The 12,937-nt window shown below is 50.7% G+C and overlaps 2 protein-coding genes across 7 annotated transcripts in view; one reads left to right on the top strand and one right to left on the bottom strand.

Annotated features, from left to right (window-relative positions):
* The window catches only part of WIPI1 (WD repeat domain, phosphoinositide interacting 1), a 37,384-nt gene that overhangs the window by 23,815 nt on the left and 632 nt on the right, over positions 1-12,937 (top strand). Inside the window, exons 9-13 of one of the 2 annotated variants that reach the window (XM_079904203.1) lie at positions 505-669; positions 1,464-1,571; positions 2,159-2,277; positions 2,700-2,800; positions 5,486-6,641. In XM_079904203.1, the coding sequence (XP_079760329.1) occupies positions 505-669; positions 1,464-1,571; positions 2,159-2,277; positions 2,700-2,800; positions 5,486-5,536 (544 nt within the window). In that variant the 3' untranslated portion in view covers positions 5,537-6,641. Of the gene's footprint in view, positions 1-504; positions 670-1,463; positions 1,572-2,158; positions 2,278-2,699; positions 2,801-5,485; positions 6,642-12,937 lie in introns of those variants that run through there. The other variant, XM_079904204.1, reaches the window with a different exon arrangement.
* Positions 6,682-12,937, bottom strand: part of ARSG (arylsulfatase G) — a 116,383-nt gene continuing 110,127 nt past the window's right edge. For 4 of the 5 annotated variants that reach the window (XM_079904200.1, XM_079904198.1, XM_079904199.1 and 1 more), the window contains one exon: positions 6,682-6,965. In XM_079904200.1, the coding sequence (XP_079760326.1) occupies positions 6,691-6,965 (275 nt within the window). In that variant the 3' untranslated portion in view covers positions 6,682-6,690. Of the gene's footprint in view, positions 6,966-6,992; positions 12,914-12,937 lie in introns of those variants that run through there. The other variant, XM_079904201.1, reaches the window with a different exon arrangement.

Raw genomic sequence — 12,937 nt, forward strand, 5'->3', positions numbered from 1 at the left:
CCAAACACCTGTCCAAGCATCTTGCCCGGAGGTTTGCTTCCCACGCAGTCTGGCTGGGAGGCCTTGACGCTGAGATCGGCCTGTTCTTTTCTTCGGTGAGCCCAGAACAGGCCTGGGCTTAGGTTACAGAGCCCAGGGACTGATTCCAACTCACTCTCTGCCCAGCCCCCTTCCAGGAACCTAGAAATCAGGCTGATTCAGCTTGCTTAATGCAGGAGGGCCGTCACACTGGGAACCTCTTAACGGCCGTGCAATGGCTCTTCCGAAGGACACACGAGCCCTTGACGCCCTCTGGGTACAGCCAGAATGGCACGTCCCGAGCGTTCGGGTGGGTGGAACGTCATGCCCGGGCACAGTCCCTTCCCGCTGCGGTGAGCACGGCTCCCAGCGTCGGCCGGGGATGTTGGACGGCTGCCAGGCCTCCAACATCCTCACCCTCACCTGGCACCGTGGAGGCTGCAGAAGGGCTTGGCCTCACCCTCGCCTGTGCCTTTTGCTCCCCAGCCAGCCAGAGGAGCCCTCGACCTGGACCAGCTACATGGGAAAGATGCTCATGGCTGCGACCAACTACCTCCCCACCCAGGTGTCCGACATGATGAACCAGGACAGGGCCTTTGCCACCGGGCGCCTGGGCTTCTCTGGGCACAGGAACATCTGCACCCTCTCTACGTACGTGCAGCGCCCCCCCTCACCAGGCACAAACCATTACAGATTTGCTTCCCCAAAGCACAGGTTTACTTGCCCCAGACACACACGCACAGGTTTAAAAGAAAGGCAAGAGAAGGGAGCCAAGAAGGGCACGTAGGGTCAGGACCCTCGGCACCCCGTGGCCGGCCAGCCACTTTCCCGTCCGGCGGGACCCTTTCTCCGGGGGCTGAGAAGCTGAGCTGGAAGCTGGCATGGGAATTTTAACCTTCTCATTCCAGTGACACTGTCTTGAAGACAGTTCCCATTTTTACGGAATTACGTAAAAAGGCTCTAGTTCCAAAGTCTCGGTCCAGATACCTATGGGGTCGACAGGTGTTTTATCTAAGACATTAAAAAGTGTTTATTAAAGCCAAACATTTGAAAAATTTTGTAAAACTAGCCAGCAAAGATGGGGGCCAGTTTTGCACCTGCCTCCTTCCTTCCGCTGTTAAAGGCAGAGACACACATAAGGCAGGTAGGCGACGCTTTTGTTGGCAGGGGAGCCTCACAGAGCAGCAGGGCGTATGCATATCCTTCTGTCTCACCCACACAATCATGGTCAAAGACAAGAAGTCATCCTCAAGGCAGATCACTAGGACACACGCAAGGAAGTCACCAGAAACCCAGACTCTGGGGTCAGCGGGCTGCGGGTTCATGGATGTCGGGACAAGGCGCTGGTGATGTCCCCGGGGTGGGGGGGGGGGCGTTTCGTCCCTGGAAGCGGATCTGCCGCCCACGTGCGTTGCCATCCCAGCACATGTCTTCTTGGCCCTTAGGATCCAGAAGCTACCGAGGCTCCTGGTGGCATCGTCCAGTGGACACCTTTACATCTACAGCTTGGACCCTCAGGACGGAGGAGACTGCGTCCTAATCAAGACCCACAGGTGGGGAGACCGGTGTTCAGAAAGCCGGCCTTTCAAGGGCCGCCTGTGTCGTGTGCCCCTCAGCCCCGACGGCGCCCAGCCTCAGCGCTCTTGCTTCCCTTCCTCCTTCAGGGGCGGGCCCAGGGGCAGAGCCAGGGGGGCCCTGCTTGGCGCTGGGCTCACGTAGGGCTCAATGACATGCAAAATGGGGTCTCCCTGCTGGGCCCTCCTCTTCCCGGGGTCCCTCAGACATAACAGGCGCTCCGAGCCGTGTACCGAACTGAATTGAGACGTTCTCCTGACCTCTGCGGCCAAGGGCAGGGCAACCTCCTGCTGCGGACAGGATGCCCCGAGCTGCCACTGCCCCGTCACCTGGGGCTCCCGGGTGCCCTTGCCTGCGCGTGCCAGGAGGAGCACAGGACCGATCTCGGTTTACTAAACGCCAGAGATGAGAACTCCCGTGATCGGCAGGTGAAGGTCACGCTGGCCCACGCTGACCTGGCAGGCCTTGAACCCCAGGGGCCCAGCACGGGCTTCCGGTGCTTTGCCTTTTGCAAGGGCCCTGGGCGTGAGGTGACCTTCTTGTCTCTTCCTTCCCCCCACGTCAGCTTGCTTGGCTCAGGAACTGCCGATGAGAATAAAGAAAACGACCTCAGAGCTTCCTTACCTCAGTCTTACGCAGCAACTGTGGCCAGACCAAGCCCTTCTGCAGCCTCCACGGTGCCAGGTGAGCGGGCACGGGGGACCTGTGTGACAGCGGCCCTCTTCTCCCGTCACCACTGCCTGTGGACAGAGCACTCCCCCGAACCACGCGTCTCCTCCAGACGCGGCCCTGGGCGTAGCCTTAAACGCGGGTCCCAGAGCAGGGCCGGCAGAGCCCCCAGCGGCCGCCTCCCTAACGAGTAGTGGGAACGCTTTGCCTCCTGGACGGTTTGTAATCAGGTGGAAAGCTGGAGGAGCTGGGGCGGGCGGGTGGAGGAGACCAGCCGCCCAGGGGCTTCGGGCCGTAAACGCTGAGGATTTGCACTCGTGGGGAGCACAGTCCGTCCCGTGGGTCCCCGGACGCTCGCTGTGCTGAGGCCCAGCCCAGGGGTCGCGGCCTAGGAACAGACCCCATGGCTTCTCTCACGTCTCACTGTTGGTTTCCAGGTTATTCTGAGGATGGCGGGGCGCTCCGAGGAGAGGTCATCCCCGAACACGAGTTTGCGACGGGACCAGTGTGTCTTGATGATGAGAATGAGTTCCCCCCTGTGAGCATTGGGCACCCTTAAGAGCATCCAATCCGTGTGCTTAGACAGAACCCTCACCTGTGCACGGGGCGGAGTCCTTTCCCTGTTGTCTCGTCTGTCACAACTAATCCTCCCCTAACACCCAGGAAGCCTCAGACCCCACAGACTAGCCCACCTGACAGTGTCAGGATAACCGCGCGCTTGCCCAGGGAGCCGTGGCGGCCTCCCCGCGTTCGGAGGCCCGGGCGCCTTGACTGCTTCCTTAGCACCCTCTGCTGCTCACAGGGAGAAACCGGTCCGTCTAAGCTCTTCTTTTCCTGAGGCTCCCGACATGCTCTGAGCAGAATGTTGCCGCCCTTGTGATGCTGAAGGTGATGCTCTGACAGGGCTGGGCCCTCGCCCTCCTCCGGCTCTGACAGGACTGACCCCTGTGCGTTAACAGCCACTCGGAGAGCGGAGCGGCGGTGGGAAGCCCCCCGGGCACCTCTAGCCGGGCACCTCCCCAGCATCCTGCTTCAGCCGTCCCGGCAGCGAGGGCCCAGGCTTAGCTGGGCGCTGGGCATGGCTCCTCTCAGCATCCTGGGGTGAAGAGAAGCTTGTCCCCCTGGTTCTGGTTCTTCGAGCTTCCGTTCAGAGCAACATAGAGACCCCTCTTATGAGCTTCAGTCAGAAAACCGCCCAGACGGTCCACTTGAAGTCGTTTCAAGATGGAAGCAGTGTTTAGGCCAAGGCTTGGAGAGTCAGCTGACTGTCCCTCCTGGAAGCAGAGAGAAGTAGCCATTGGGCATAGATCTTGGGCTGCATTGTTTTCTCTTGGTCATGATTTTGGGTCAGTTGGATTCCATTTGCCAAAGGGTGGAGTGCGGGTCTGGCGTCTCTCTTGCAGAGGTCCATAGGACAATCTAGTAAGTCCAGTAAAACAAAAACAAGAGCTGCCGTAGGGCCCTTCGTGCAGGACTGCAGGGCCGTGTTCCTGACTTCCCAGAAGGCTCTGTGGGTTGCAGCTTGAGATTGGCCTTTCTGGCTTTTAATAGATTGTCAAATACAGTGCCAACCAGTCAAGTTTACATCTTAGGGGTGGAAAGCAGTCATTCTTAAAAATACTAATTACACGTTTAAAAACGTCTCCCAGTAGACCCCTCCCAAGGGACCAGTTGTTTTGCTCTTGGGTTCTCCTGCCCCTACTCGCTATAGCGGGAGCTTTTCTGTCCCCCACAAAAGTTGGTGGTCATTTATCTGAAGTTGTATCTTCCGGGAACCAGAGCAGGTCAGATGCAGTGGGTATACATGTGGAATCTAATGGAATCAGCAATTTTGGTAAAAGTCTGTGACTGCTATAAAGATTAGATTATTAGATACTTAACTGTAATCAGGGTAGACCTCGAAACCTCTTACACTTACAGAATTTGGATATCGGCATTCAGAAGGTGATCCCTTGCTAAAGAAAACCTGTATCAAATAATACGTACACCATGCAGATCATTTGGAGTTAAAAAAAAAAAAATTGGAGACGCTTAAGAACTATAGCACTAAAATGAAAGGCCTGTTTGCTTATTCGGTGCCAGGAAGCCTGGTACAAGCCATTCGTCCTGTCTCCCTCGTAAGGACCAAACGAGTGGAAGTTGGTTTAAACTGCGTCGATTTTTATTTATGTAGAAGGAAGGCTTCCTGCCAGTGAGAGTGCCGATCACTGAACGAGCTTCCCCAGAACGGTCGCTAGGCCCTAGCAATTTCGGAGCAGCCCCCGTGTGCGGAGCCGGTGGTAGGGGTCTCGGAGACCATCAGACCCCAGCCCTGCCCTCATGCCTGCAGGCAGAGCGATGGGGTAGCAGGTGGGCTTCTGCATCTCAGTGCACAAGGATCGGGGCCTGAGTGCCCCTGGGATGTTCTTGCAAGAGGGACCATATTAGTCACGTCCTCATTGGCAGTGATAGTCCACTGGAGATGCTAAACAGCTTCCTCTCTCTGTCTCTGTTCTGAACGGTCATGCCTGTTGCAAACATCTGTCCAGAATCCTCCTCTCTACCCACATGCCTTAACACCTTCCGGGATCCTGACGGATCTTGGGGTCTCAGCTTCTCCCGGACACGAGCCTAGGTTTGCTCGGATAATCTCCTGAGGGGCTCGCTGGGTCATCACTGCTGGTCTTCTTTTTTAAATATACTGACACTAACCTGGGTATGAGCCCTCTCATCTCCTTGGGATTGACTTTGCTCCAAGCACAATGAGGGAAAAGAGAATTGATCCTTTCTGGTCCCTTAGAAAGACGCTGTATTCAGGAAGAGAGTAGCTTTGGTTTCGGTAACAAGCCAGCTTGACAGGTTTGCATATATTCTGACATTCGTCTTACTCTTGGGACCAAGGGTGTTTACTGACCTTTTCATGGTGATCTAGCAGTCTGTGTTTACAAGTAAGATGAGCCTTAAAAAAAAAAAAAAAAAAAGCAACCCATATGCACGTCAATACACACATATATTTTTACGAAAAGCGTTTTCTGAAACTGCCACCTCGTCTACACCTAAAGACGACGGGTGCCTCTTCCGTGACCACACGCGAGGGGCGGCCTGTGGACAGACAGGCGGGAAAGGTCTGCCGGGCCCAGCCTGCCCCCGCCGACCCCGCGTGGGCACAGGTCTGCTGACCGTGCAGCCGGCCCGTCAGCCCCTTCCCGGAAAGAGTAAGGCCGTTCTGTTTTGATTTCGGTAGATAATCTTGTGCCGCGGCGATCAGAAGGGCAAAACGAAGCAGTCATGGTGAACGGCAGGACCGCCCCTCTGTCAGGCGGTTTTGGAGACGACCAGGAAGGTGGATGCAAGGCATGCGGTTGTGTGAGCAGAATGGGGGGTCAGGAACCCGGGACGCGGTTTGCTGCCCAGCAGGCTCGTCTCAGCCCCGGTGGCCGGTGGGTGCGGGAGCGGCTGCGAACCCACATCCTGCCGTTGTTGAAAGTGCGTCCCAGCCAGAGCGTCCACGTGGACGAACCATCTTGGTCTGTAACTCTAATTTGATATTACAGAGAGCATCCTTTCGAGAGCGTATGCTGCGTAAAAATGTACTTACCGGAGAATCTCTCTGAACTGTATTTCTTGTATATGCGACATAGAGAGAGGGGCTATTTTAGCCAGGCAAGAGGTTTGTGCAGTGATTGGAATAAATCATTTATGACCTTTCAGTCCCATTTAGGACACTGATAATAAAACCATGGCAATGCACTTTTGAGGCTTTAAAACTTTACTTCTTTGTGGTTTCTGAGAGCAGGAAGCACCCCTAAAATCTTTAAATACAGCCGCTTGACCTGCCGCACGGGGTGGTGGTCGGTGGGCAGGGCTGCGGGCTTCCGCCGCCCGGAAGCAGCTCTTACCTTGTCAGGTCTGCAGCCCCCTGGGGAGCTTCCCGGACACGGAGCGCCTCGGGCCCCCCAGCCCACCTGGTCAGAGTCCGCAAGGTCACAGGCTCCCAGGTGATTTGTGCGCCTGTGAAAGACGGAGGTGCTGCTCTAGATGCCGGCCGGGAGGAGCCTCTGTTCAAATGACCGGCAAAACCGGGTGCATAAGAAAAGGCAACTAGAACATATCGAGCGAGCAGGCGTCACGCCGCGCGCCAGGCAGGCACCTGCATGCACCACCTGTCTCCTCCTCAAGATCAGCTTGCGAGTCAGGTTAAACAACTGCCCAGGTTCAAAGCTGGGGCTGGGACCTGGCCTGACTCCTGACTCCACAGCCCAGGTGCCTTTTCTTACAGCTCGGGCTCGGCATGCCCTCAAGCCGGCACGCGGAAGGGACAGCGGGGGATGCGGAGTGGTGGCTTCAGAACAGACTTCTGAGCCTTATTTTTAAAGCACACGTCACTGCGAAGTGGGCAAAACCGCAGTCGGGATGTGAACCCGCCCGTCTCGCTTCCCGGTGTTTCCGTCACGCGGCCTGGCAGCGGCAGGCGGTTTGGTGGGGATTACAGCAGGGGGTCACGGAAGGGTCCTGACTGTAATCGGCTCGGGAGGTGTTGTCGCCGGCAATGTCTTCAAGGACCTCCGAGAGAGCCGCTCTGACCTCGGGCAGCACCCGCTGGTACTCGGCACTGCCCCGGTCCAGAGGCGCGGCTTCTGCGACATCGTCATCCAGGTTAAAGATGAGGGGAGGCTCGTGGTGCCGCTCGGGGCCGACGCTGCCGTCGCAGGCTCTGGCCCCACCTGGAGCGGGTGACAACAGAGACCCCGTCAAGCCCAGCACCGGATTACGAGTGAGTGCAAACATACCAGGACTCCAACGTTCCGGTGACCGCTCCCCTGCCACTAAGACCCTGACTCAAGTATCTTTCCCCTCTACCCTCTGGGAGTACATGTGATGTGTCTTTTGAAAATTGATGTCTTGAGTCCACAGGACACTCAGTTTGGCAAATCAGGCAGGGAGGCCAGGGAAGTCGTTTCACTTCGGGCTGCAGTTCAGTTTCTTGTCTGAGTCAGAATCTGCCCGAGGACGGGTGACGGAAATGTTCGGAGCGACGGCAGCCTCCTTGGCGTTAATGATTCAGATGACTTTTTCTTTTTGCCCCCTTTTCCGTACAAAAAGTAGTTAGGGCTTCTGACAGGAATGAACACAATATAATTATATCAACAAAAGGAATTCAGGCAGAGGACAGCCCTGGGACACACAGGCAATCCTGAACACTTCCTTTGCCTCTGGTGTCCTTAGCGGGGAAACATGAACAAGGTAGACATTTACCAGCCACTCGGGGAAGCGGAGCCCTGAGGTGTGAGAGAATTTTTTCCACCGGCTCCTCCTACAGGTGGAACACTCGACAGCATCCTTATGAAAAGCACAGCTGTGTGATGAGGCCGGTCCAGCTGACAACTTTCTAGCCCACCCTCCGCTACAAGCTGAGGGCCTGAAGCCCAAGTGCAACTCAGTAAAAGCGAATCTCCACGAAGGAGCCACAGCCACACCACGGGAGGACGCAGCTTTCGTTCTGGGCCGATCTGAACAGAAACGTAAAGTGTGAACCACTGAGAGGGAAGGACGGGTAGATCGCGCAGCCTTCAGGAAGCCCCCATGGATGCTGCTCCTCCTGGGGTGGATTTCAGTTTGTCCAACGAAGAGGAAGGGCCATTGCCTAGTGTTTGGAGTTGAAGTTGGCTCTTCTTTGCCAATAAACAGAGGTGACGCGAGCTTTGGCAATCAGTCAGGCGAAGGTGGGGACTGACTCCTCTTATAAAAATTAAAGGCTTCCGCTTAAGGGAATAATGGAGTAGCTCACATAAAACTCATCCTCCCATAGATGACAATTTTAAGTTCTAGGCAACATACAGAAAAAAACCAACCAACTGAAGGCACCAGAAAATCGTCCACGCAGGCAGAAAGGAACTTGATTTTTGAAAGCAGGAGGCCGCACGGGGTGGGGTCTGTGTTTAAGTGTTTTCCCCTGGGGACACCCCCTACCCACCCAGTCAGAGCAGCGTGGAGCAGCTAAAGCCCCAGGAGGGGGCTGTGGTCTCTTTGGCTTGAGGTGTCAGGGAACAGAGTTCAGAGCTGCCACCACAGATGCAAATTGGTGGGCCAAGTCCTGGGAAGGAGAGAGCTGGAGAGGGGAAGGCTGCAAATCTGCAAATAAACTCCCTTCAGAACCCTGGCTGACCCCTGAACTGGGCATGCACAGATTCTAGCAACAGCTACAAGTCTGAAGAGCTCAGCACGCATTTCCGTGCTACCCAGTGCAGGGAAGGCAGAATTTGGAGTGTGAATTCTGTTAAGTTAGCAAGGCTTGATCAACACTTCATATTTTCCACTGAGGTTCCAAAAGGTTCATGCTAGGGGTAAAGGCTGTATCCCGGAATGAAGGCGTTTACCCAAGATTAAGGATAAAATCCAACAGAGCCCAGTTCTGACAAAGCATAAAATCAAGCCTCCTCAAGTCTGAGGGGATGAGGCAGCAATTAACTGCCCGTGAGAACCAGAGTCAACACCCCTCAGACTGGAAGTCAGAATCTCTACAGTGCATCACACACAATGTCCAGTTCTTAAAAACTACTCAATAGGAAACTTCTAGTCTCTGGCCCAGCATTTGGAGCTCTGGAAGTCAGCCCTCCATCCTAACAAGTAAAAAGCTGAACAAACTACAAAGTCAATGACTTCTGAGATCCATCAGAGAAGTGAGGTCACAGGGCAAACCTCTGCCCCCCGAACTGGAGACAGACAGGTGAGAATACAGAGAAGCACAACATACCAGAGCAGAAACCCACAAGCGGACACCTCTGGGAACCAGTGCCCTGGTAGGAAATCCCGAACTGTGATGAACAAATGGTGGGAGGCTCAGTGTAGATGAGCTTAAGAGTTAAAAACCCCATGGGGGTGGGAGTCCTCTTTTAGATGAAAATCCTAAGAAAAAAGAAAAATAAACGCCCGTGATCAAAAGCACTGTGACAGAAATAAGAATAAGAATGCCTTTGATGGGCTCGTTCGTAGATTCCACGGCTGAGGACAGAATCTCTGAGCTTGAGGATATCTCAAAAGAAGCTTCCAAAGTTGAAGAGCAAAGAGGGAAAAAAATCTGCAAAACGCAGAGCAGAATATCCAAGAACTGTGAGGAAACTACAAAAAGTGTAACGGGAACACTAGAAAGAGAAGAATGCGTGAAAGGAATAGAAGAAATCTATGCAACTATAATGCCTGACATTTCCTCCAAATTCATGTCAGACACCAAACCGCAGATCAAGGAAGCTCAGAGACCCCGAGAAAGACCCTGTCGAGAGAACAAGAAGTCAAGCCACGACTCGAAGAAAATATTCTCACAAGGCACATCTGATAAAGGGCTGTTATCCGAAATGCACAAAGAACTCTTAAATCTCAACAATCAGGATGATGAGAATGAGAACCTGAACAGACACCTCAGCAAAGAAGGTACACAGTTAGCAGACAAGCATACGAAAGGGTGCTCAATGCTGTACGTCATCAGTAGTTGCAAATCAAATAACAAGACCCCACGACACACCTAGTAGAGTGGCCAAAATGAAAAACAGTGGCGACACTGAATGCCGATGAGGGTGTGCAGCAGGGACTGTCATCACTGCCGACGGGGACGCTAAACAGTGCAGCTACTCTGGAAGACACCTTGGTGTTTTCTTACAAAATTAAATACACTCTAACCGTACGATCTAGCAGTCACACTTCTTGTTATTTATTCAAATGAGTGTATGTCCACAAAAAGACCTCCATGTGGATGTTTATAGCATGATCGTCAAAACGTTTACTCCTAATTGTGAAGACTTGGAAGCAAGCAAGATTTTCTTCAGTGGGTGAATGGATAAATTAACTGTGGTACGTCCAGGCAATAGAATATTATTCAGCTTTGAAAACAAATAAGCCCAAGCCATGAACAGACATGGCGAAGAGCCTTAAAGTGGTATTTTAGTCACAGCCTAGGCTGCCATAGCAAAGTACCATAGACCGGGTGGCTTAAATCATAGAAATTTATCTGCTCACAGCTCTGGAGGCTAGAAGTCCAAGATCAAGGTTCTTGAAAATGTGGTTTCTGGTGAGGGTTCTCTTCCTTGGCTTGCAGACAATAGAGATACAAAAAACCCTCGATACATACTAGCAAACTGATTTCAGCAGCTTATAAAAAGGATTATACGCCATGTCCAAGTGGGATTTATCCCATGGATGCAAGGTTGGTTCAACCTATGAAACTCAGCCAGTGTAAAGCAATGTATATTCACAGAACAAAAGACAAAAAAATGATCATCTCAGTAGATGCAGAAAAAGCATTTGACAAAACCCCACACCTGTCATGACATAAACACTCAGGAAACGAGGAATAAAAAGGAACTTCCTCAACCTGATAAAAATTATCTGTGAGAAACCCAGAGCTAACATCACACTTAGTGAGGAAAGACTGAAAGCTTTCCCCCGAAGATTAAGAACAAGACATGAATGTCCACTGTCACCACTTCCATTCAACATTGTACTGGAGGTTCCAGCCACAGAAATTAGGCAAGAACCAGAAACAGGAGGCATCCAGACTGGGGAGGAAAAAGTAAAACTACCTCTATTTGTTGATGAAATGATCTTATGTAGAGAAAAGCAAATAGTCAAAACTCGCCAGTTAAAAAGCAGAGCCTTATCAAACTGGATGAAAAAGCAAGATTCCTTTCTTTCCTGCCTACAGAGACGCATTTTAAATAGAAAAGCAGTTGAGTTGAAAGGAACAAAATAGATATATCACACAAACAGTAAGCACAGGAAACTGGAGTGGCTATGTTACATTAGACAAAACATACTTCACGACATGGAGTACCAAGATGACGAGGGGTATTTCACAAGGATCGAGAGTCCGTTCTAAGGAAGACAAAACTAAAGGGAAATATAGGCAATCTACTTCCTAAACGGAGATTTTTAAAACGCTTCTCTCAACAATTGATAGAACAACTAGACAAAAAGCCGGAGGGATATAGGTGATCTAGACAACTATCAACACCTCCACCTGATTGAAATTTATGGAACATTATACACAAGAACTGCAGAATACACATTTGCTTCACTTCCACATGGTGTGTTCGCCAAGACAGATCATCTGCAAGGCCATAAAATAAGTCTCAATAAGTTTCAAAAGACTGAAAACTTCCAGAGTATGTTTTCTGATCACAATAAAATTAAATTAGAAATGACCAAGACAAGAGCTAAAAAAGGCCCCAAAATTTGGAAATTAAGCAACAGCTTTCTAAATGACCTATACAAGGTACTAGAAAATATTTCCAACTAGATAATGAAAGTAAAACATAGAATTTGGGAGATACAGATAAAGCAATGCTTAAAGGGAAAACTGTAGCTATAAACGCTTATATTTGAACACGAGAAAGGTTTAAAATTAATTATATAAATGTCCTCTTTAGTAAACTAGAATAAGGAGAGTAAAGTAAGTAAAGAAGGAATGGAAATAAAAGCAGGAATCATGACATAGAAAACGCTAAAGGAAATTAACAGAGCTAAAAGTTGCTTCATTAAAGATTAATTAAAAGGATAATGAGGAAATATTATGAACAAATTTAGGCCAGTAAACTTGACAACTCAGATGAAACGGACAAATTATTTTAACAACTTACCAAAGCTGATACAAGAAGAAATTAAAAATCTGAATAGCCCTATACCTGTTAAAGAAACTAAATTGATAACCAAGAACTTTTCCATCAGGAAACCTCCAGGTCCAAAGAGTTTCACAGATGAATTCAATCAGACGTGAAAGAAAGAATACCAATCTCCCATAGCCCCTTCCAGAAAACAGAGAAAGGAACACTTCCCAACTCATTTCCCAACGTTAGCAAAACCCTGATACCTAACCCCGACACAGACATTGCAGGAAAGGAAAATTATAGACAAAATCTTGGCAGATCAAATCCATCAATATATAAAAAGAAGAATACATCACAACTGAGTTTATCCAGGAATGTAAAGTTGACCTAACATGTGAAAACCAATCGATGTAATTCACAGCATTAAGAGGGTCCTTATGCAAGTATATACATTTATAGGAACTCATCAAATCGTGCCGTTTAGGTCTGTGGCTTTCGCTGTGTGTAAAGTTTCCCTCAATTACTCTTGAAAAAGGAAAAAGCAATAAGATCGCTTCATTCTAGGCCACACAGCGAAACAGACTCGCTGCCTCTTAAGCTCCTCCTAGGACACGACCTCAGAAATCACAGCCTCATCATAGAGGGACACACACCTCGTTCTCTAATCTAATGCAGTAGATGTCAGTTCACCTCACTTATCCCAAAGCAGTTTTGTGTAATTAGCACGCAGATCTTCAGCGACGGGGGTGGGGAAAAGGAGGAATCAGAGCACATCCGGGCTTCATCATGTTTCATCCTATTTCATCCCATCTGTTGAGAGTTCCATTCTTCCCTTGCTAACTTTCCTGGGAGTTTGGTGATGCCTCAGAAGAACAGACCTCCCCTGGGTATCATAATTCCTGTCTGGCTGTGATCCCTTCAAACAGTCCTATCACTTCATAGTAGCTTTTATGATCCCAGCGTCACGATGACAAGGGCTTTCTGGCTGGGTTATGACTTCTGAAATTAACTCAGCCTGGAGAAACCATACCTCTGAGATAGGGTAATGTAAGGGCTGGCATCTGGACACTTTCCATCTGAAAGAATAACAAACATCTCAC

The sequence above is a fragment of the Stenella coeruleoalba genome (assembly GCF_951394435.1).
Source record: "Stenella coeruleoalba genome assembly, chromosome: 19".
NCBI classification, from domain to species: Eukaryota; Metazoa; Chordata; class Mammalia; order Artiodactyla; family Delphinidae; genus Stenella; species Stenella coeruleoalba.